At 37.8% G+C, this 25589-nt stretch overlaps 1 protein-coding gene and 1 pseudogene across 2 annotated transcripts in view; both read left to right on the top strand.

The window, feature by feature from the left end:
* Positions 1-731: 731 nt before the first annotated feature.
* Positions 732-1726, top strand: LOC139935905 (dopamine receptor 1-like; annotated as a pseudogene).
* An 18717-nt stretch (positions 1727-20443) lies between these two features.
* LOC139936034 (uncharacterized) overlaps positions 20444-25589 on the top strand; it is a 43059-nt gene continuing 37913 nt past the window's right edge. For both annotated transcript variants that reach the window (XM_071930745.1, XM_071930744.1), the window contains exons 1-2: positions 20444-20853; positions 25106-25272. In XM_071930745.1, the coding sequence (XP_071786846.1) occupies positions 20773-20853; positions 25106-25272 (248 nt within the window). In that variant the 5' untranslated portion in view covers positions 20444-20772. The remainder of the gene's footprint in view (positions 20854-25105; positions 25273-25589) is intronic.

Raw genomic sequence — 25589 nt, 5'->3', positions numbered from 1 at the left:
CAGCACTACAATAAAAAAAAAGTCCCGGGACAATTTTTAATTATGCTAATGTACGTGTACCACTTTAACGCTACGGGGACACCCGAAGCAATGTGACCTATCAACAAATATATGCATAAATAGAAAGACAAACTGAACAAATAAAAAGATAAATAGCAGTATAGGACTATTGGAGGGGGGGATTGCTTATTCACACGTAAAGTGTAAACTCATCCAATGTTTAGCCGGAGAGACAATTGTCCTTGAGCAGTGCCAAATTACACCCTTGTGATCTTCCACCGTGGCCTCATTATATTGGTATATCACACCAGGTTTTTTCTTTTTTTTTCTTTTCCTTCTTCTTTTTAAGTCCTTTTGTTCATAAACGATTCTTTATATAAAAAAAGGTCCCAGAAGCTTTGTGTCAAAAACTCATGAGGTTGATTTTTTTCCCATACAAGGCGAGACTCATTAAGTATTTCAACCATCACACTTCACGTGTGAAATAATATTCCCCACGTGACTTGTCCGGGTGATCGGGGACGGGACACTTTTCCCAAGGCAGCCTCGTTTGTCATCTTTACTAGAAAAGCAAGCCCCATCATCTTGCGATGTATTGTCAATTATTTTGTTTTGTGCATTATCGCTATAGCTACGCAAAGTAAATACTTATTTATAAAAAAGAACGTATTTTTTGTTGGCACTGGCAGTCATCGGAGGGGAAACCTTCGTTGTTGCGTTGTTTTGCAATCATGGAGAATATTATTTTTCTACGGATAGTGAAAACTATTGTGGGATCGTTTGGCATCCTGGGGAACACCCTCGTCTGTCTGGTCATTTATAAAGTGAGCTTCATGCACACGCTGACGAATGCACTGATTTTCAACCAGGCCGTTATCGACCTGTTCGGCTCCGTCGTGCTATTACTGGAGAGCAACGTCCCCGTGCCGGAGACGCTCCAGGACACTCCGGCCAACTGGATTCTCTGCCACATCTGGATGGGAACTTACTCCTATGGGGTGCGTTTAACGCGTCTACGCTGAACCTGCTCTCCGTGACTTTGGAGCGGTTCTTCGCCATCGTGTTCCCCTTGAGATACTGCGGTCTTTTCACCCGTCGAGTCGTCATCGTGTTGGTCTGTTGCTCCTGGATTATGGGAGTCTTCTTGCAAGGATTGTACATTTCGGTAGTCCATGTCTTCAGCGGAGGCAAGTGTTACTTTGAGTCTTCAGGAAGGACTCAGCTTATAGGAGCAATCTTCATATGCATCAAGTTCTTTCTCCCGGTGTTCATCATGATTTTTGCATACGCCAGCATCATGTTCGTGTTGAAGAAGGGGGTCCAGCGCCTCGCAGTGGCACCCCGGGTCATTACGGTAGCCCCGGTCGATACGGCACCCCGGGTCGTTACGGTCGCGGGGTCGGTGACGTCGACAGCACCACCGGCCGTCGAGACACGAGATAACTCACTCCGACGCGCTCGACGGAACACCTTCAAGACGCTACTGATTGTCTTCATCTCGTTCTTGGTCTGCTGGGCTCCCAACCAGATCGTCTTCTTTCTCTTCAATCTTGGCTGGCCGTTGGACTTCGGTGGTAACATCTACGTCATTTCGGTCTCACTGGTTGCAGTCAACTCATGCATCAACCCAATCATCTACGGAATCAAATATAAGCGATTCAGAGAAGGGGTACGCAAACTGCTGGGACGTCGTTATCAGGAGGAATCAAACTCGTTCACCATGTGAGGCTGGAGAGTAAACTCAAACATTACAAAGAGGCTATGGCAAATTAATAATTGAAGTACAACAAATGGAGCATTTTCAAGGACTTTTAACGCCAAGTCAGACGTGGAAATTTCAACCACTTTTATGCAATCACCATGAAGAACAAACATCCACATGTTTATTTGAATGCAATACTTGGGGACAGAAATACGGTGTTGACAAACGTATCTGTTGTACTCAAGTGTCTATTTTGCATCCAATGCATTCGGTTGCCTCCAAGACGCTCTGAAGGTTTATAACTTAGCTATACTTAATGTAGCGTTTCAGAGCCTTGTCACACGAGGTAATTTTGTATATATTAGGCAGCTTATAGTTTCAGGCAACCAACTACAGTGCATGTGGTAGCACGGGGGTAATTTCTAACTTTGTCTTACGATCCCGGAGAAAAAACAAATAATGTGAACATTCAAATGAATGATTCTACTCTTGGAGATTGCCTGGAACTGATTGCCAGTAAATTACTTAGGCGCTAAAGAACGATACTGTGTGCGTACGCCCACAAGCCACTTGATGGATGGACTACCAGAACGTTCCGATGGGCCACTTAAAGCCAGTGGACACTATTGGTTATAACTTGAAATAATTATTAGCAAAAAATCTTACTTAATAATGGGTAATGGGGAGAGTTTGATGATATAAAACATTGTGAGAAATAGCTCCCTCTGAAGTGTCGTAGTTTTCGAGAAAGATGTAATTTTCCACGAATTTGATTTCGAGACCTCAAGTTTAGAATTTGAGGTCTCAAAATCACACAACTTTGTGTGACAAGGGTGTTTTTTCTTTCATTATTATCTCGCAACTCCGATAACCGATTGAGCTCAAATTTTCACAGCTTTGTTATTTCATGCATATGATGAGATACAACTAGTGAGAAGACTGGTTTTTGACAATTACCAATAGTGTCCACTGTCTTAACAGGCAGTGGACACTATTGGTTATTACTTGAAATAATTGTTACCATAAAAACTTTAATACTCGGTAGCAAGCAATGGGAATAGGTTGATGGTATAAAACATTGTGAGAAACGGCTCCCTCTGGAGTGACGTACTTTTCGAGAAAGAAGTAATTTTCCACGAATATGATTTCGAGACCTCAGAGTTCGATTTTGAGGTCACGAAACCAAGCATCTTAATGCACACAACTTCGTGTGTTTTCCCCCATTATCTCGCAACTTCGACGACCAAATGAGCTCAATTTTTTACAGGTTTGTTATTTTATGCATATGTTAAGATACACCAAGTGAGAAGACTGGTCTTAGTCAACTACCAAAAGTGTCCAGTGTCTTTAAAATGTTTGAATTGGATTTGGATTTATCCATCCCAACGCTCTTTATAAGAGCCAAACGAGAAGATAGAAGAAAATGAATAAATTCCAGTTGAGATGTGGGAGGAAAACCCCAGAGAACTGTTCTCATGAAAAACCCACGCAGTCAATAGTGACTGAAAACCCAACCCACACAGTGCCCCTATAGTGAGATTCAAACCAGGGTCCCAGAGGTGGAAGGCTAGGCAAGACACCGCTACACCAATACTTTAGAGACTGTTGCTATATGTCAAATGAATTGAGGCGAGTTGACCGCCCTAAGTACGAGAGCATTAATGATGGTACAGCCATCTTGATTTTCTCTCATTCGAATCAATGAACAAGACTGAGGCTGGAAGTGCAAATAGTCTGGTTATTATTTGCGCAATGACTCTTAGCATACTTTACTGATGTTGAAGACAAGGAACATGACGTGTTTGTAGCATGATACAACGATTATTGTCTATCCCATCAACGATTGAATCATACACACATCAGGTCCAAACTTTAAAGGGTATTATGTACTTTTTCCTAACAAAAAAACCACAATGTCCACAGATTTGCATTAAACTTACACAGTTTGAAGATTAAGATAGTAGAAAGCTTCCCTTGAAATTTTACTTACTGAGGTGCTGTAGTTTTTGAGAAATGAGTAAAGGTAATCATTTTCGTCTCAGTTTTAGTATGTAAAATCGTATTAACCAGTTATGCTATGGTTTTGGTAAAATATCATAACTGGTTAAGGGGATTTTACATGCTTAAATAATTTTGGTCTCATGAGATCAAAATCATGTTGTGACTTGTTTGACTCATTTCTCTAAAAAACTACACGACCTTTCGAAGAGAAGCTTTCCACTATCATTATCTTCAAACCATGTAAGTTTAATGTAAATCTGTGGACATTTGGAAAAAGAACCCGAATCCTTTAAAGAGCTGCTGAAGCATATTCTTTTCTAAACACTCTCTTCTCAGCAGAACTGAGCATCAGTTAAACAAAATGTTGTTCTTAGCATCTTTAATTAGGCACTATTTTGATCCCTAACTTTGTATCAACCATTTTGTTTCGGTTTCTTTTCCTCTCAAGCGCCTCGGATTAGTTTTCTATATATTTATGAATCACACACTGAGTTAATGTTATTTTACTGGAGTCTTGTAGTAGTTCAAAGCACCCATGTAAAATCATATTGGTAGTTTTCAAAGACCAGAGTTCGCACTTATGTCACCCAACATAAAACATAACCAAAAACTTCGGACGTTTAAGCACAGTCGGCCGTGGGAGTCACGGACAAAACAGAGATCCAAAATTATATGTCTTCACTGGTTTCGGACCTCGTTTTTGTTGTTAATTTGAACCTTTAACGGCACTTGACACCTCTGTCATAGAACATTATTAACACGTGGTATATCCTAACGTGCATGAAAAGGCAAATCTGTGGGAGTTTAAACTCAATTTGCCATCGAAGTTGCAGGGGAATAATGAAAGAAGAAAAACCCTTGCACAAAGTTGTGTGCTTTCAGGTGCTCAAAGGTATGAAGTGTTTTATCAATTTGAGTGAGAGATTACCTCAGAGAGGGGCAATTCTCATTATGTTTTATACTAACAACAACTCTCCATTGCTTGTTACAAGAAAGTTTTTATGCAAACAGATTACTTTGAGTAATTACCAACAGTGTCCAGTGCCTTTAAGTTATTGAAGTCCTGTGTGTAATACGCGCTGCTGCTTTCCTTGGAATTCTCTGTTAAAGGCAGTGGACACTATTGGTAATTACTCAAACTAGTTGTTAGCGTGTAAACTTCCTTGAACAATGGAGAGCTGTTAGTACAAAGTTAGCTGATAGTACAAAACATTGTAAGAAAAGCCTCTCTCTGAGGTAACATAGTTTTCGAGAAGAAGTAATTTTCCAATAAAATATTTTAATTTGATTTCGAGACCTCATTAGATTTCGAGGTCCCGAAATCAAGCATCTAAAAGCATACCCTTGTCACATGTGTCACAATAGTATTTTTCCTCCATTAATGTCTCGCAACTCCGACGTCCAATTGAGTAAAATATTGCACAGGTGTGTTATGTTATGCATATGTTGAAATACACTAAAAGGTTGACAATATTATAAAAAGGTTTCCAGTGCATTTAAGACGTAAAGTGCCATCAGTGCTACTGCAGATCGCTAAGCAGATTATCTGCTGCAGTGAATTCATGACAAATGAACTGTATACATGGTTATTCAATAAACCTTCAGAATGTTATACAGCAGAAGGTTTTGGTTAACCAATATTTGAGTTTGATTTGTTTCACCTTTCGACAGTTCAAATTATGTCTCACCTTTTCACATAATGTTACTACCTATTAAATGTAACTATTAAATGTTGAAGGCACTGGTCACTATTTTACACAAAATAACGTAGGCCTACTTAATAAGTAATGAGCAATAGAGAGCTGTTAGTTGATAATATAACACATTGTGAGAAACGGCTCCCTCTGAAGTAACGCAGTTTTTGAGAAAAGGGTAATTTCTCACTCTATTAAAAGACGTCAGACCCGAAACCATTTATTGTGCATATTATGATCTGAAAGCACACAAATCAGCAACAAGGGTGTTCTTCGTTCATCCTTTTCTTGCGACTTCGATGACCAATTTGAGTCCATATTTTAACAGGTTTGTTATTTTAAGCATGGTGAGATACACACATTGAGCATAATTGGTCTTTGACGATTAATACCCAAGGTGTCACTGTCATAAAGGCACTGGACACTATTGGTAATTACTTTAACTGATTATTTTAGCACAAAAACCTTACTTGGTAACGAGTAATGGGGAGAGGTTGATAATATAAAACAAACGGCTCCCTCTGAAGTGACGTAGTTTTCGAGAAGGATGTAATTTTCCACGAATTGAATTTCGAGACCTCAAGTTTAGAATTTGAGGTCTCGAAATCAAGCACCTGAAAGCGCACAACTTCTTGTGACAAGGGTGTTTTTTGTCTTTCATTATTATCTCGTAACTTCGAAGACCAATTGAGCTTCAATTTTCACAGGATCGTTATTTTATGCATATGTTGAGATACACCAAGTGAGAAGACTTGTCCTTGACAAATATTAACAGTGTCCACTGTCTTTAAACTGCCTTAAGAATCGTATTGTTGTAAGGTTACTCCAGTTTATTTCTCGATGTTTTGAAAGTCCAGACGTGATTGTAGCTGTCAATTATCATGAAACTATTTGATTTTTGTATCCATAGTTACGCTGACGTTTAGTAACACTGTAATTTCCTTAGTTCTATGCACAAAAACACAGGAACAAATTTCACATCAAAACAGTAGCCTATGTAAAAAATAATTTTTCATCTATTGACAATCATGTTCTGTGAAGTAACCAATTAAAAAATGACCTCCATTACACAAAATTGCAAGAATCTATAACCTTTTTTTTAGTATAATTGCCACTGGTGTCCAGTGTCTTCTGTGCCATGTATAGACAGTGACTCCCAATCTAAACCCATATATGGAAAGCTTACGTCACTGCACGGTTATCCAATGAAATAATTGGATCTGTAAGACAAAGCCTGTGGTGTCTTGATCCCGGCGGGTAACGTCAGAATCAACAGTGCTCACTGATTGCTCGATTAATCGACAGAGGGCGCACTTTAAGCACTAGAAAGTGCTCGTCATTATCAGTGACCCAATCAACTTTAGATTCTTACTCACTTTACGGCATATTAATTGCCTACCGCTACAGAGAAACTGCGCTTGCCAACAATACAATCCCTCGAGCAGCCACACAAAAGAAAAGACGTGTTTTGGACCCTCTGGCGCACTTCGGAAGGCAAAATGTATTACGGGTAAAAAACTGTGTTTGAGGGGCACAATTCTTGTTCGATCTGAAGAGATGAAAAGATGTTCCCTTGAACCCACACACTTAAGAAAATGTACTCATTGGATGACTATAATTCAAAAGATTAAGTTGTTTGTGCACACCGCATGATTTTGTACGCATTTGATTTCGAGACCTCAGGTTTTGGATTTTGAGGTCTCGAAATCAAGCGTCTTTTTCAGCATAGCATGCTTTCAGCTTATGCGAGAGTCTATCAGCATAACACACGGCAGTACCGCTTTAGCGTCATCCAAAGTTGCCAATAATCTGGAGACCGTTAAATGTGCATAGCGCCCTCTGTTTTTGAATCGTTTCACCCAGACGGAGTCGCAGCAAAAATTTGGAGACCGCTCAATGTGCATAGCGCCCTCTTGTTGAATCGTTACAACCAGACTTTGGAGTCTCAGCATTTTTTTTTAACTCTGTGCCACTTGAGCCCGCCAAAAATACATGAACTTTTAGGATACACTACAATGATCGAACAAACTGTGGAAAAGAAGGGGTATCGGTTCATGATGGTGTGGTTTTTAATAAGAAGACCTACACGGTAGACGCTTGCTATTCGATATTGGTGCGGCATTCCTGCAAGAATTATTTACTTTTAACAATCTGACAAAATTACTTGATTTTATAGGGCCCTATTTATTGTGTATGCATAACGTTATTTTCCCACACTAGTTTCGTATGTATTTCTGGTTTTATTGATAAAACACCGTGCTGCTTTGGGTAAGATTGCAAACACACTTTTGTCAATTCAATTAACAAATAATAATAGTTAAGGTTTATTAGTCGTTAATTAAACGACGGTAGTTGAAAGATTTAAATTTACGTGGTTACGACACAAAAGGAGTAAAGGAGAAAGAACAAAGAGTTGGAACATAATTATACTAGATAGCACTCCATACAGTAAGTAATTCGCCATTACATAGCGAACGAATGTTGATAATCACAACGAAATAAAGGTTTATTGACAAGTGAATATACGGATTTACCCTAATAGTGTCTCAGTGTTGTGTCCATTATCCCAACATGCATGCATCATGCATGCAATACCCCAATCCCTATACTCAACACACAAAAAAACTAACGGACGACATTTTGCACATTCCATTACATAATTGTTGTTCTAGTATGCAAATCAGGAAAACTTGACATCAAGCCAAAGTTGTTGTCACCCACGTGTGTATATGAGATGTGACAGCATAAGTGAGCAATGGGCGGGGCTTATTTTCCACTTGCCATTCTAGGCATTCGATTGGCCGAAATTCGGCATACCAGCGATAACGGAACGGGTTTCCTTTCTTATGCAAATAAGGGGTTTTAGGCGGCTTTGTCGAATTGCTCACTTTTTTGGACAAGACACGCCATTTTGCGAGTAGTCTCAGCACGTAGAGAGTGTGCTGCAGCTTTGTTCTAAAACGCACGTGGAAAAGTGGTGCTTTCTTTGAAGAAAACTCAGTTTAATGTGACTTGGACTCTTGTACTACCCTTCCACCAGCCATGGGACTTTTTCATACTTTTTGGAACCAAACTGTGGCTCATATTTGGGCGAAATTTTGTGTTGAGTTTGCAACCGGCTTTGAGAGTTCTACGAGAGGTTGGCCAGGGACCTTCAACGAGAGCAACAACACGTCTGCAACTTGAACTTTACAAAACTAACTGTCGACCAACTTCATTGTGGAACTCTTGGCTGTGCGAATTCCGCGGAGTTTAGCCTAGAGAATGTAGCCAACAGTTGGACTAACTTCATGTGCCTTTTTAAATGCCGTAACCGCTGGAGGTATGGAGCCATCAATTTTCTAGGAAGAACTTTATTGCTCAAATTTTGGGCGAAAATTCCTGTGTTGAGTTTGCAACGGCTTTGAGAGTACTACAACGTCGTTGTGGAACTCTTGGCTGTGCGAATTCCACGGAGTTTTGGCCCGAAGACTGTAGCTGAAAAGACGGACGACATGTCCGGGCGGAGACACGAGCATGGAGGGGAGAGAGACGCCAAACACACGGCATACATTCAGCAACACGCAAGGCCTCCGGAGGCCGAGACCATATCACCAGTTTCAACTAGACTTCAGTTTGCAATTTGGGTGTTTCAGCGACGGCAAGTTGTGTTTCTTCAAGCAGATTTTCTTCCAAAGATCATGGTCCATGAAAACTATATTAAACATTAAATACATGATCTTTTGGAAGAGAGTGTGTGATATTTTGTCTAATGAGCGATTTGTCAAGAAGGAATTGTTCAACAAGCAAGAAATCTTCAAGTACAGGTATTTTTGTCTAATGAGCGAAGTGTTCAAGCAAGAAATCAAAGTACCGGTATTTTGTCGGATAACTTTCCGTATTGCGCCACCACTTTTTGTCTCATTTTGTCCAATGAGCGATTTTTTTTTCTGGTTTTTTTTTCAACAAGCAAAAGACATCTTCGATATTCGATTTGCTATTTTTTAATAGCTAATATTTATTTAATTAACAAATTATAATCAAAATTTAAAAAACTTAATACCTTCGGCCTTACCAAGGAATTTGGATTGAACATCATTTGTTAAAACTTAACTCTTAAAACTTTGGAATATGAACACTTGTGCCTAATAAGGAAATGCGAACTGAACGTCAATAATTTCTTGAATTTTTAGCTGAACTCTTCAAACCTTGGTATATGAACTTTAGTGCCTAACCAAGGAAATGTCAACTGAACTTAATTTTTCATCCATCGAACTCTTCGAACCTTTGTATAAAAATGCATTTAAATGCCTAAACTTAACTTAATTTAATTTTTTACCGAACTCTTCAAACCTTGGTATATGAACTCTAGGGAAACGTCAACTGAACTTGATTTTCTTTTTTCTTTTTTTCTTTTTATTGAACTCTTCAAACCTTGCACTCTTGTGTGTAAACTGAACTTCATTTAATTTTGTATTTACCGAACTCTTCAAACCTTGGTAGGCCTACATGAACTCTAGTGCCTATTGAAGGAAATGTGAACTGAACTTCATTTTTTTAAACTGAACTCTTCGATAAGTGCCTGAACAATTGCACATTCAATGCACAAATAATGAATCTACAAACTGAACTCAGAAACATAACATGTCTGACTATTATCATGTGAAGAGACTTTCTTCATTGAACAAAAAGTCCATCTACTCGCGTGCCGTGCGTCAGCTGTATTGTCTATGGATTAACTCTTTGTGTGTGTTATGTCTATGGATATGTGGTGTGTGCTTCGCCAGTGTCTACCAATCTATGGAAGAGATAAAAACATCATCAGCGGGTAAGCTCATTTATTTCAAGATTCAATGGATGGAGGTAAGCTAAGTACTAACAATTTTCTCCACATATTATTATTTTGTATATGTATTTTGTTTACATCTTTGTATAGGTACATGATCATGTTGTACTCATTAAACCTTCCTTGGTGATGATGCCACCACCTTAGCTAGGTTCCATGGGTCTTTCTTTGATTGCATATGGTCGTAGCCAGTGATGCAAACATCTTAGCTTTATTTCTGGGAAGAAGTTTCCTTGGGCTGTAAAGGACCAGTGTTTGTCATGTTGAGTTTGTTAATTGTACTAACTTCATACTATAGGCATAAAGCCAATGAAGATTTAGTTTTTATTTATTCTTTGAAATTCTGTAGTGGGGGAACCTTAACTCCCCACATCATCTGCACTTACTATACTATCTTCATCAAATTATTCATCACAAACAAAAAATGGATATATTTTAGCAAGTGTAGGAACAAGTATGTGTTAGATTTGGGTCTACATCTTTATTAAATTTAATTTGTTTCATCACCAGATCAATATATGATTGTTAGGAATCTATATCTAACGCATGGATGTTTGGAACACCATTTGACAACTCATGTACAAAACTAATAGTAATATTTCGTTCCATAAACTACCTGATTAATTAAGTGTAACAAAATAGTCTAACTGAGACCAACATGAATTTGTAACGAGTCCTTGGAATTGGCATCAAACATAAACACAGCCTCTATTGTAGCCCTGGAATTTCATCTTGGAAAGGGCAATGCCATTTTCTTTTTGCACTAGGGCACTTCAATTGAAAAATATTTAAGTCAATGGGAAACTTTTGACAAAGCACCAATGCCAAGACAAGGGGGCAAATGGAGGTCATGACCTCTGTGTGTGGCCTTTGTGTAATTTCAGGTCTGCTAATAGTAAATGTCTGACATGTAAATCAATTCATAGGGCCTATATCATGTTTGCTTGCATTTTTCTGTTAATGCAAAGACTAGCATTTTATCTTAGATAAAAATTCAAAATGGATGTTATTACCTGATTAGTTTAGTCTGAATTAGTCCAACAGACACCGTCTCAAGTTCGTAATGAGTAGCGAAGGACATCAAACATGACAACCCCCTCTATTGTCAGAATGACAAATTAATAGTAAAGTTAGTTATGTCATGTAAATAAATTCATTATTTGCTTTTTAGGGCATAATGTTATGATATGCTTGCACAGTTGTGCTTATGAAAAGACTAGCATTTACCTTTCAAAATACTCCAATAAAAGGTAATTTAGTGTCAATTAGTCTAATTGACACAACCATAAATTTTAATGAGTTTTGGGAATTGGCATGAACATCAAGCATGAGTATGCCCTCTAGAGTGTCAGTATGACAATAAATTAGTACAGTTCTGCCATGAAGATAAATTACTTAATAAAAACATTGCTTCTAGGACCTATGTCATGTTTGCTTGTCAGTCTTTTTTATGTAAAGGCTTGGATGGTTGAAAACTTAAATATTAACCAATACAATTAATATAAAATATTCTGTTGGACACCGTCTCAAATTGTGTAATGATTGGCAATATTGTGCCACAGCACCTTGTAAACCAGTACATGGTATTATGTAAAATGAGTAGGTCCTACATGCCTTGCAGGTTACTCTTAATGAGTAGTGAAAACGCCAAGCATGGCGACACCCTCTGTTGCCAGAATGACACATATCTAGTGTAAAGTTCGCTGCAATGAGAATTAACTATATATACAAATTATATAGGGCCTATATCATGTATGCTTGCTCGTCAACAAGAGTATTATTACCTGATTAATTAAGCCCAAGTTAGTGCGATGGATATCAACTTAGGTTTGTAATGAGTAGAGAGAAGTAGCAAAGCATATAAAGCATGCCCTCTATGGTTGGAATGCAAATGCATAATAAAGGTAGCCCATCTAAACGAAATTGAAAAAAAAATTACTTCTAGGGCGTCTATTGTACAATCTTGCGTGTCAATGCTTGTGTAATGAGTAGCTTTTATCTGTCAAGCATACTTATAATACCCAGTAAATTTAATCTAGGCTACTCTGTTAAAGAGTTACCCCTTAAGTTGGTAAATTGTAATTGAAAATTGGTAAACAAATAAGACATAAGCACCCCTCTATTGTCAGAATGACAAAGAAATACTAATGTTCTGTCATGAGCTCATACAATTTGCTCCTAGGGCCTATAATGTGTATGTGAGTGTTTATATGTAAAGGCTAGTATTTATCTTTGATAAGTACTTAAAAAAAAGCATATTTAAAAGTTATATAAACACCTAAAGTAAAGATATTTGAATCTTCAATTTATTCATTCCTACATGAATAAATTTCAACTATTTGGGAATTTTAACCTTGGCTATAATTGTTTAGCGCAGTGATAGGAACACTGATTAAGTGGTGTAAAGTCACACGAGAAATATTGAAAATTAGTTCTTGGACAAAACAGATATCAAGTGAGCGCAGCAACATTTCAATCTTTGCGATTGCTGCGACAAAGAAAAATATTTCCAGAACAGAAGGACGAGAAGGTGCATGAAGAGTCCTGAGAAGCAGCTCTTACTCCAGAGGGTACCAGGCCAAGCCAAGTCTGGCACCCAATTGTTGGAGCCTGGACACAATGATCAGCCATGGAGGAACCAGACAGTGATGCCGTGGTAACGGGTTCGTATCAATAGTTGAAAGGCCTAGTAGTAAGTCTAAGAAAAGAAAAAACTCTGCTTTTCCCTAATCAGGTTCAAATCCAGGTTGGTATTTGGTTTTACTGAGTCTTGGTTCTAAAACTATCCTTTTTGGACTTAAAGAATTCACAAAGAAAACTTATTCAAAATTTAGAAAACTTGAACCAAGGCAAAGTATTACCCCCTTTCTTCAAGACGTGGAAAGATGCGCGTCCGGAGGTTGGCAGGATTTGGAATGAGCAACTCTCAATGGCAAAGGTTCCAGTATCAGAAATGGTCAAGTATCATCAGGTTAAGTATAAAAGTGTGGTGTGAATTAAGGTGAAGTATGGTAAGACAGCTCTAACATGAGGTTCTAACCCCGTTTTCTCCACAGCTTAACACATCTTTTCTTTGCAGCTTTAACCTCTTTTTTGTTTTCAAATACAGATGAAGTCTTATTGTGAGTACAGCAATGTGTGTCTGGAAATGGAGTTTGGTAAAGTATTTGGTGAACAAATGTTTATGGATGCTAACTTTGATTTATCCATAATTCTTCTTCCACTAACAGCCATAACTTTTGTTTTTCATTTGTTCATGCAGGCAATGCCTTCATGTCTGGAGGTACAAAAACAAACAGTGTAAGTATGAACCCGGGATTAACTCTCTTTTTGTCTCACACTGATAACAATTTTGTTTTTCTTTTTTCAACAGGCAATGTCTTCTTGAGCGAAAGAACAGCATTGTGGGTCACTCTCAAAATGGAGTTTGGTAAAGTATGGAGTACAAACAAAAACTGTATTAAAGTTAACCTGGGTTTAACAACAATCTTCTTCCACAGCCATAACCTTTTCTTTTCTTTTTCATGCAGGCCTTCAAGAGCTACATGCAGCATTGTGAGTCACTCTTTGTTGTATGAGGTACATGTAAAAACAAAAACAGAGCAAATGTGAGACTGTATTAAACTATCGTCTTCCGCAGCCATAACCTTTTTTTTTATATTTTCCTACAGTTCATGCCCTCTCATCTGACACAGTTTGGAGTCTGGAATCGGGTTGAAGTTGATGAAGGTTTGGCCATAGGTGTTATTACATTATATCTCATGACGATGACTAGAGCAAGCTAAAATGAGTCGAAACGTTGCGACCAATATTAAGAACTCACTCCACGGTAGTGAAGTTAATAACAATCCACTTACAGATAGAGTATTTGTCCACCTGCCGATTTGTCCACCCAGTAGTAGTAGTTAAAAAGCAGGACAATTCTTTTCAGAACTTGGAATTAAGTCTTTTATATATAAAGCAAGACAGCACTCTAAAGAACAAAATTTACTCGGCAAGTAGACACACACATGGTGTTACAGCAATCAAAATGTATGTTGATAACAATATTAACCTTCTTTGCTCAGTTGTGTTTTCTTTGTTACAGCTACTACTTTTTCTTCATTTTTGTTGATGGCACATTGTATCTCTGGGACACTGTACTCTACAAGGTAACACAGACTATTGGTAAAGTATCACCTTAAAGTATTTGCCTTGAAGCTAGAGACATTCTCTTCAAACTGATGAGTTTCTATGACCCAATGAGTGCAACATCATGTAAAGTAAACCAGTAATGCCTCTGAGGCAAATCTTGTCTTGAATGAAATTTGGTATTGGCTCATAAGTGCAAAAGTATGAAAAGTTAGAATCAAATAAAAATAGTGAAGTGGACTCATTCTACTGATGTCATCTGCCACATGGAACTTTTGAGTCAAATTTTTGATAACATGGGGTGACATTTTTAGCTAGAAATAAAATATTTTTATGGAAATGAATGGCACTTACCAAAGTGCATATACAAGAAATATCTCAAATGGTGGTATAAAAAAAACATAACCTGGGAATCCTTTCTTTGATTCACCTTTTAACCTACCTTTCTATCTTTTCAAAATAAGTTTATCTCAGCCTACTCAATCTGAATTTCTACTTTCCTTTCTCCCACCAGATGAGCGTTTCCTGTGTTCCTATCCCATATGGACATGTAACCATGGTAGCAGAGAGGTGACTACCAGGCAACGAGTACCAGGAAACAGGTTTTTTTCGTTTTAAAACTACCCCCTCCCGTCCATAAGGATTCAAAATGCCTCTAGCTACTAGGAAATCTCAGTGGTCTAGTTGGTAAGACAATGGCCATCTAGTACTGCAAAGGTCAAGGGTCCAAATCTCACCCGAGTAATTTATGCCTGTGATTTGTTTTCACAGAACTTGGGAAAGTACTGATATACGGTGCTACATGTAACACACATGGATGTAAGGGTATAACCAAAATAAATATACTTAAATAAGGTTTAAGAATGTCTCAAAATCACATCACTTGAATCTTTGAAGCAGGACTTATGAACATCATGGCTGTTTGAGACCAGCATGTTGTACTGTACTAAATCAATCAAAAGAAGACGGACGATGGACAATAAGAGAAGTTCCAGCTAGAAACTAATTTAAATTCTACTCAAAGGGTGTTTCAAATCTAGTTTATCAAAAGTTGAAAAATACTTCAATTACAATGTTTGTGTAATTGATCTATCAGTGAAGAAGGAGATTGTAGAGAAAAGTCACATGATTGGTACTTAAATTTGAATCAACATGAATCAACAGTGTATTGTCCCTTTCAATAAGTTAAGTTTCAAAAAGTGCTTTAAAAAAAATCACAACTAATATTTATATTTGTGTCTCTTCGCTGTGTATGATGAGGACCTTGCCAGTTAAAAGCCAAAGATGTTCAAGACCCTGATGGATCTCCACAAGTTGGACTCTCTATCAATGATGCGGAAGATGGAGTGCCAAAGAGACAACCAAAGTTGTTACCAAAGTCATGTATCTGCTTGGAAGGTAAAGTACACCTCTCACTAATTGATGGATTGCACATGAAGTCATTGACCACCCAAAAACGTGCATGTGTAAAAAGGCTACCATCGACTGAGAGTTGTGACATCATTGATCACCAACTTTGATGAAATGTGCTTGCGTACAAGGCTATCATTGGAGTTTGCAGGCTTGGATGCTTCATTTTTGAAAGGGCAAGGGCATCAAGGCATTTTCTCCTTGGTAATGGGCACCCAATGAGGAAACTAAATTTCTACTGGAGCATTTAAAGGGCACCAATGCAATGAACAGGGGGCATGGAGGCAATCACCTGCGTTGCCTCCGTGAAGTATCAGACATGGAGTTGTTTACAGCTCGTACTCGCGTGCACTTTTCCATATCATCAAGTACAGCGGCCAATGACGCTATGTGCCACCACTATCAGATGATGTCACTGTTTTATCACTTTCCATGCTGGAGTAAATGCTGGAGTACTTTTAATTAATACAAACAATTTTCCTGATAGTCAATATGGTCCCTATTGATATTTATCAAGCAAAAAAAAAACCCCAAAACATTAAAACCAGGCTTTGATAAAACAACATTTGTACGCATGTTTGACAGATCCAGAAAGTCCCGTCCACCAAAGGAACTGCCATGCCTAGTCAGCCACTCAACATAAAAAAAGCACAATCCAGCAATCTAAATAGCGTTAGACACTAAGTTTTTAAAGTTGTCATTACTCTGAAAATGATTGGCAACCTGTGTCACAATCTTTAAATGTTTTAAAGAATTAAAATTTTCTCAGATTGGTGGCTTTGATGCATTTGTCAATGTTGCTGTCAAACACTTGTCTGCGCCACTCATGTTTGACAACCTAAAACAAGAGTGGAAAAGGGATTAAGGGAAGGATCCATAAAAAACGGGAAAATTGTAGCCATAATCAAAGTTTCTATTTAAAAAACAAGTGAAGAAAAACATTCAGTGAAGCCTAATATCAAAAGCGTGCTGAAAATTTGTACTTATAAAAAGCACTCTCATCACAAACTAAAAGTCCCTTGTCATCATTCTGCATAGACTATCTGCACAAGCCTTGTCCTCGAAGTGTAGTTGGGGGCTCATCTGCCATCAGCTATTGTCTTTCAAGCACTGCTATTCTCAGATTCTCACACTTCTACCAGAGCCCAATTCCATAAAGCATGCACGCACACAAACTCGCTAAGCACAGATTAGTGTTGCTAAGCAGAAATGGGTTACCAGCGCAAATTACATAAAGTTTGCATTCTTGTGGCTGGTGCCCAACTCAACTTTTGCTTGGTAACAAAAGCCATTTTGGTGCACCAGTCTTTTGCTATGATATTGGCTATTATATCTGAAAAAAAACCTCAATTACAGCTCTGTATCAATCATGTTTCTGCATACAGCTTTGTAGCATAACTATTTCTGTAGGCCTATGTTTAATAGCTGGCTCAATAATTATAATTAATGCCAATGCCAAAAAGAATACTTTTTAATGCACAATCCTGGTGTTTTGATCTCAAAATTAATCAGGTTAACATTTATTTCTCTAACTCTTTTATAGCGGGACGCACCTAAGGTCATTGTCTCTCTTTCATCCGATAGAAACGACCATCACCTACTCTGATGTAGCTCCATCGGCAAGTTAGCACAAGATGCTCTGGGGACCTGTAGCTTCGATGATGTAACTTGTCCAAGCAGGAGGTGCTCAGGCAACCTGATGTTGTTTATTTCTTCTAGCTACACCTGCCTTTATACATGCTACCGTATTCTTGATCATTGGAGGTAAAAATCTAAATGAAGAAAGTTTGTTTGTATTTCTCACGGCGGCGCTTGTTGGCGAAGCAACAGAATTAGGGGCGTAGGCCTACTGATCCTGTCATGTCCTTCCGTTGGTAGATAATTTTTTAAACACATTAAATCGAGAAGCTATTATCTTTAACAAAAGAGGACAAAAGTTTCCCCAGTTGGGTAAAGGTCCCAAGTTGAAAAGTGTACACAACAAATGGGAGCTGTTGCAAAAAAGTAGAGTACCGTTATTTCCTGTGGAAAAGATGCGTCTTATCTGACTTTCAAATGTAAACAAAAAAGACATTGTGATGATCACTGCGTGAAATCTTCAAAATAGTACCTTTATTTCATCCAGGGTAACTCTACTAATACTGCTAATCATTTTTCTCCAAATTAAACCTGCACTGTTTATGTTGTGTAGTTTTAACAAGCTTTGACGAAACACGACCGAAAAACAAAGTCACTGCAACGCTGCTGCATGCAATAATGATAAAAATGATGGGTGCTATCTTCGAAAATGGAATTTTTAAAAATTCAAGCAAGCTGCAGATTTTTCTGTTTCAATTTTGGCCGTCGCGAATTTCAAAAAGGCCATCTTCCAAGATTGCGCACAACAATAGTACCGGCGCACACAAGTGCAACCAAAGTTTTCCAGTCACTGACAGCAATTGAGCATGGGGTTATTTGGAGGAGGCAGCAAAGGTGAAGTCACTGTCAGCCTGCACTTCTGGACAACACTGCACTGGGCATTGGTAATTATGCAACTTTTATAACATAGCATAACAAGCAATATGAAACATTCTGAGAAATGAGTCCCCAGTCTGAAGCAACATAGTTTTTGAGAAAGAGGTAATTTATTACTAAAATGTTTGAATCTGAGAAAGACTTCAGGCCTAATTCTTTTTAAGGCATCTTAAAGTGAAATCACGCAATTTGTGCAACAGTTGTGATTTTGTTTTCATTAATTTCTTTAAACTTCAATGACTAGCTGAGCCCAAATATTCACAGATTTGTTATTTTGGGATACAACAAGGGCCAATAAAAGGCCTCCTTGAGAGTACTAAAGACTTGGTGCTCTACGAACAATTTTGCCTAAAAAAGTATATGTGAGGATGTTTGGACACTTTCAGAACAGAAAAAAAAAAGGTTTACAGATTTACAAACAATTTACAGCGTTTACAGAAGGTAATGGTGAAAGACTTCTCTTGAAATATTATTCAATGTAATGCTTTACTTTTTGAAAAAACATTAAAACAATTATCAATTCTCGATATCGAGAACTACGGATTTATTTAAAACACATGCCATGACACGGCAAAACAAGTGTGGGTTTTCCCGTTATTTTCTCCCGACGCCGATGACCGATCGAGCCTAAATTTTCACATGTTTTTTTATTTTTTATATAAAGGTTGTGATACACAAAGTGTGGGCCTTTGGTTAATACTGTTTACCGAAAGTGTGGGCCTTTGGTTCACCGAAAGTGTCCAATGGCTTTTAGTACAGTTAAAAAGGAAAAAAAAACATTGATTTCTCATTGGGGATGTAGGTATTGTTTGAATGTGTGTGTAAATATATTGTGATAAACTGTTGTCTGATTATAAACTGTATTTTCTTTAACTTTCATTTTGTACGAATCAGGCTTAAACTTTTGTACTTTTCCATTACAGGAATTCCTAATTTCAAGTTCAACTCATCTTCCAAGTTGACGCAGTGTGACCAGCTGCATTGTGACCTTCCCCGAGCAAATAAAAAGCTTGATTGCTCCTTTTGGAGACGGTCATGGTAGAGGATTTTGTTTTATCTACCCAAAAATGGGAAATGTTTGGGAAATAAGCATTACTAAAAAAAAGACGTAATTTATTTCATTATATGAATAATAAAGGAGAGTCGCAAACTTGTCAATTATTTGATGCGATTTTTGATATTTTTTTTTGAAGCATTGTTTGTTATGCCATGGGTTGCACTTATAAACTAATTAATAAATAATTTAATTCAAATTTTTAAACAAATAAACTGTCCATGATTTTCATTTTACATTTGTAAATAATTTGCCATCATTTAAAAATTAAAGTTTCTTGAATGATGATATTGTGCCTATTTTCCAATTAAATTAATTTTAAGCTAAATGCCCTGCTAACAGTTCCAAACCTCCAGAGAAAGAGTTACATTTGATTTGTCAAACTCAAGAAAATGGCATCTACAGCTGTATAGCTTATTTGAAATCTCGATTTGGAGCAACTTTCATAATTAGTTGATCAGTGTTTTTATTTTATTTTTTCAAAGTAGAGTTTAACTATTGAATTTATTCTTGCAAAAAAGTTCCCCTTTGTCATGACAAATTATTACCAAATAATCCAATTATTGGTACATAATTATAAAGAAACAATGATCTGTAGGCACATAATGTTTTTTTTCTTCTTTTTTTCTTATAGATACTTGGCATACTCATTTTTAATTTGTAAACCCCTTCACCATAAAAATGTATGACTGTCTTTCAAAGTAACATAAAACTTTCCAATCAAATCAAATTGCGCCACCTGTTGTTTATAATTTGGTCAGGCGACCAAACAAAGTTTAAGTCACGTGATATATACGGAAACGTCGTTCTGGAAACGAAGACTAGTCCATTAAAAAATAGGGGTTTATGTAAATTGACGGATTTATTTAAACACAAATAATACACGCTCAATTCAAATAATAATGTCTTAATGTTTTACTTAGCTTTTGTTAACATATTAAAGTACACTTTTGGCTTGAAAATTTTCTCAGATTCGAAGGCTAAGGGGAAGGTTTCAGGTATAAATAAGTACATCATTTTTTACCCCTCTCTGAAAAGTGTATTATTCCAAAAAACCATTATCCTAAATCTGCACTTGTTACACACACGCACATTGTACACACACGGTGGGACATAACGACACTGGGTTAAATATTACACATGCATGTGTTGATGCATTACTAGGCAAAATACATGTGCAGAATTATCATATTTTCCCCTCAACTGGACACTCATACTTCACATGGATGTTATACTTGACTTTTAAAGTTCATTTTAGGTAGACGATCTAACATGAACAGGACATCGTGTGACACTACGACACCAGTCAGAAGGCGAGTGTACGACGGGCACAGACTGCAGAGTTCACCCTGCTGAGTGAGTGTGTGGTGAATGTCCCAAGGCGTGTTGACAACATGACATGACATACATGCATGCAGTGCATGTGGACTGAGTAGAAACCATGGACAAGAAACACACCATGAGCAAGAATTCACAGCAGTCAAATTTTGAAGGGGACTTGAAAGTGTTAAAGAGATCCAAGGTAAATTGATTGTGTTTGTGATGAAATGAACTTGTTGTAAGTGTACTAATTAAAACTCGTCTATAATAACTCTAATTCTTATATTTAAAAAATAATAAATAAATTTGTTCTTCTAATTAAATAAATTAGCGTTCATCACTTGCTTTGGATAACTTTCCGTATGGCACCACCCCTTTGTGTTACTCATTATTACAAAAAGAGATCTCATTGAGGTAAATTAGATACTATATTAATTTATTTCCATGACTATTTCATATCGAACGAATAAGTGGTGGCGCCATGCGGAAATGTTTTCCTTGCTTTAATTAGACTTGGAATGTTTCCCAAGCAAACAAAATTCTAGGTCAAAAATCTTGAAGTAAAGCTGGGCCAATATTTTGGAACAATCGTCCCGCTGTCACGGTGTCAGATGGGGAATCTTTTAAACCTCCATATCTGTGTAAAGTTCTAACAACTCCCCTTTTATTTTTCAAAATTGCTTTCACGTCGGCTATGATCTTGATGGAATAGAGACTTGTAGATTTGTTTTGCTATAATATGTTATGGCATCAGGAACTGCGACAACCTAGTGACAGTTTTTACTACCATCGCCTACTTGTGGGTGAACATAAAACACTTTTTTGATGTGAAATATGAAGAATAGTTGAGGTGACCCATTCACATCCTCTGCGCCATGATGTTCACAGGTGACTTGTGTAATTAACTACCCTACATGTCAAGCTTTAATTAGTTTTGTGACTATTTAGTATTATACTCTCGTTGAACAATTTTTTATTCCAAATATGCATTGCGGCATAATCAGGCTCGAGTACAATAACGTACAAATAAATTCCCTACATTTTTTGGTTGTTGAAATTTTATAAGCACTCCCACCCCCGACAGTCAGTGGAAAAAGAAGCGGATAACTTAGGACTATCTGGAATTTGAGCCAGTGCTACAAGTCTGTAACTGGCAAATTGAACTGGCATAGTCAAAACATTAATCAGAAAGGTCACATTTTGTTGCATGTGCTAACAATTAACATCGAGTTGTTCGTTTTCATCTTCAAGATGTTTTTGTGGCATTCCTTATTAGAAAGGTCCTCAACTACCAATCTGCCATTAGTTTCCTTGTCGCATAATTGTATCTGGCACAAAATTAAAGGAACACGTTGCCTAAGCGGTCGAGGTGGTCTTTGAAAAGCGTAGGCCTATGTAACCGTGAGATAAAGAATGCTTATAAAGATGTAAAAGTAGAATACAATGATCCACACAAACACGCCTTGAAATTGCGCGGTTTTCCTTTTACCTCGTTGACTAACACGGTCGGACATTATTGGAGTCAACATTTTGCATAAATGGCTGACCGTGTGAGTTTTCAAAGTTAAAGGCTCTTATGCGGACTTAAGGGCCTATCGGCCTGTAACAGAACATCAGAGACAGAAAAAAGCGGAGCCCACACAAAAATGCAAAATCTTATGACCGCAGTTTTTTTATAGATGTTGTCATGAATAGACGTGAGCGAAACAACAGATTCACCAAACAGGTAGTCACAATCATTTTGAAAGTCGTGGCTTGGGATGCGCACTTCATCGAATCAAAAACAATTTTTTTTTCAAAAATAGATACAAGGCTAACCCTGACTAACAAGTGAGCATACCTGTTAACCGTCTGGATTAAGCTTAGTATGTTTATTCACTGAGCTAATAATGAACTATTTTAGATTTATTTTTAAGCAGCTTTATGACAGTGGGCCTATTTGTTAGCATCAGACCAGAAAAACAAGCGCTCAAATGCCTCGCTGTTAGTTTTGAATGGGATCTTCTGATCTCAACATTTCTTTGTTGGGATTGGTCCTTATTGCATCAGTGCATTCTAAAGTTGTGGCATGATTCATGTGGGTGCCTCATGATAAAGCAAAAGGCACTCCTTGTAAAAAGGTGCTGAATTTTCGGCCTAGCATGAGTGCACATGACTGGGATTGCTTGAGTGGCTTGGTACTTACCTGTAACCCAGAGTCCCAGAGAGGGTGTAACGGACTGAGGGACTGTCCTGTCCTTCCTCTATGGTCACACACACAGCATGGAGTCCTATAGCTCCATGGTGACTACTATACATTTGTAAGTGTTCCCCTTTTTTGAGGGTTCAGATGTTTGTTAAAGTCTGATGGGCTGAATTCTGTATTTTGATGTTCTAAGTGGCACGGCATTGTTCTGCCACGAGTGGTCCACTGGTCAAGTGAATGTTTTTACACCCGAGGTCCAGTCAATATTATCTTAGTGGTCCAGATGACTAGTGACCTATCTGTAAGGTGTTGAAAAGTTAAAAGCTGACTGACTAGGGAAATACTGAATACAGCCTACCCCTGCTATTACAAATTAGGCATGGTGTAGTATTTTCCCCCAAGTTTGGTCCTCGGGCTGTTCTAAAACCTCTTTAAGCCCAATTGTCAAATTCCAGGATTAGCTTCCTGTATAGAGGTGTGCACTAAACAAATATCAGTAAGTTACTGAAGTGGCTGAGTGTCAATAATGATGATCTCCCGTGGGTCCATTGCTGACTGATTCTGGCTGAAAGGAGACCTTTATCATGAATGGGTGACATCTTTATGTCATGCGAGTTTAATTTGTTGATCAGACTTTTTCTGCCCTCTTAATGGCTTTGTCAAAAAAGAAATCTGACTGATGGCTATGTGCTACAAATTGGCGTCAATGTTACTTTGTGTTTTACATTGTGGCATGCACTGGCCCTGACTGTTGAGCATTTTGTCACTTGTGCTTCTGGCAAAGAAAGAATTCATTAACTGCCAATTGTTGCTGATGGGCACTGTTTGACTGACATCCCTAAACTCACTTTTGTTTGTACAAAAATTAACCCGGGCTCTTTATACCTGGTCCTTGCTCTATGTTCTGTAGAATGAAGCCTCCAGAGTGCTCTACTACAGTGTACATGTCTACTTGGAAATTCTGCTTTCCTGGAGTAAAATGAAAATTCTCCTGCCCCCCCCCCCCCAACCTGTACACTGGACAGTTAAATTTCTATTAGCATTGCCTTTTGCTCAGTATGTAAACATTGCTAGGTAACCCATCCTAGTATGCATTGTGGTCTGTTATATTATATAGGTTGGTGGTGTATGTATGTCAACACTTGGCAAAAGCAGCATACACAAAGGAAGAGTTGACATTGGAATATATGGGGTTACAGTTTGCTGACCAGTATTGCCTGGAAACACATAAACATGAAATCCAGTACTTTGTTGTCATCAAACTCGCTATTGGTGTCTCACACCCCTGGTGTTATTTTTTTTTTTGGGGGGGGGGGGGCAATACTTTGATGTCAATAATGTCATGGAAATGTCGGGCCTTTGGTACATGAAATGCTTGATTGACTTTTAAAAGTAAAAAGTATACATTTACTAATTAGTTATGGGTTGAACAAACAAAAATTGACTAAAATGGTATTTAAATCCAATTAGTAAACAGAAATTGGTTTTAAAATGTGCATAATTTGCCATTTCTTTCCCAAGCATGCGCAGACACATTCAGTCTTTGGTCAAGGCGTTTGTTACTAGATTGGGTACGCTATAATGGAAGATTGCAGATACAAGCCTTAAACTATGTTCAATAAGGCATTAAAAAAAATTGTTATGTTGGCGTAACGGGCCCCCAAAAATAGGGTAAGCACATGTAGGTAGGGACTTTTCCCCTTCCTCTCCCCGCAACGAAAATGACACGTTTTCTAATTGTTTGAGCCGGTAGTAATTTTACACATAACAAAAGAAAACAAGGCTACACACAACAATAAGCATATTTGTAAACTCTTGATGACATTTATTTTATTTTTAAGTCTGTCTTGGGTTTTAATCATTAAATTTCTTCCCTTGAAAAAAAAAAAAATCATCCAGGGTCAGCCGTATTTTTTAGGGTAGGCCAATATAAAAAAAATTTATGCCTAAACACTGAGTAGACAGAATCATGCAATGTAAAACTCATTTGGGACCAGAATGTTGAATGCGCGAGACTTCCAAATCTTTTGTGTTTAAATATAAAGGGGTAAGTGAGTGAAGTGTATCGATTTCTAAAATTAAATTTAAATTTTTTTTGATCAAAACGTTGAGTAATGTTACAACCACCAGTTCTTTTCAGAACCAACACTTCTTAAAGGAGATATTCACACCGGTGTTTTAACCGCAAACCTCGCTTAGCTATACTTCCACCATCCTAAGGTTCAAAATTGATTCTACTTTTAAATGTTTGATTTTGATCTGTCTTCAGCTCTCCAGGAACCATGAATACAGTGCCCTCGTCCAGGCAGTGGCAAAGTTCAACCGAGAACTCAAGTTGTCTTCACTGCAATGCAAGGATCGTAGTCAACTCAGCCAGCAGTGGGAGGACCAACAATTCTTCCGCATATTGGTCAGGATGATGCATGAAGTCACAACGTAAGTTTAGGAGCTTTAGTAGTTTAGAAGCTTGTTGGATGTTACATGTAGGCCTAATGTAGGTTTGGGCATTGGCTTGAGGTGGGGTAGGTGTAGAGTAGGATTTTTGGATTTGGATGTATGTGACCCCTCTCTGTGAAATTGAGTCAGATGTTGACAGTTTAAAAAATTGAGTTACATTACAAATGCCTGGCTGGAAAGATCACACCACAGCAGGTGCTTCGGGGTGTATCGCGTTGCTGAGTTACTCCCATTTGAAATTAGCCAGTATATCATTTTTGGTTAAAAACGAACTACAAGTAAAGTGATGTTTTAGA

Source organism: Asterias amurensis, chromosome 4, assembly GCF_032118995.1.
Source record: "Asterias amurensis chromosome 4, ASM3211899v1".
Taxonomy (NCBI): Eukaryota; Metazoa; Echinodermata; class Asteroidea; order Forcipulatida; family Asteriidae; genus Asterias; species Asterias amurensis.
Note: the sequence above shows the minus strand (reverse complement) of the source record. Positions and strands in the feature narration are given on the sequence as shown.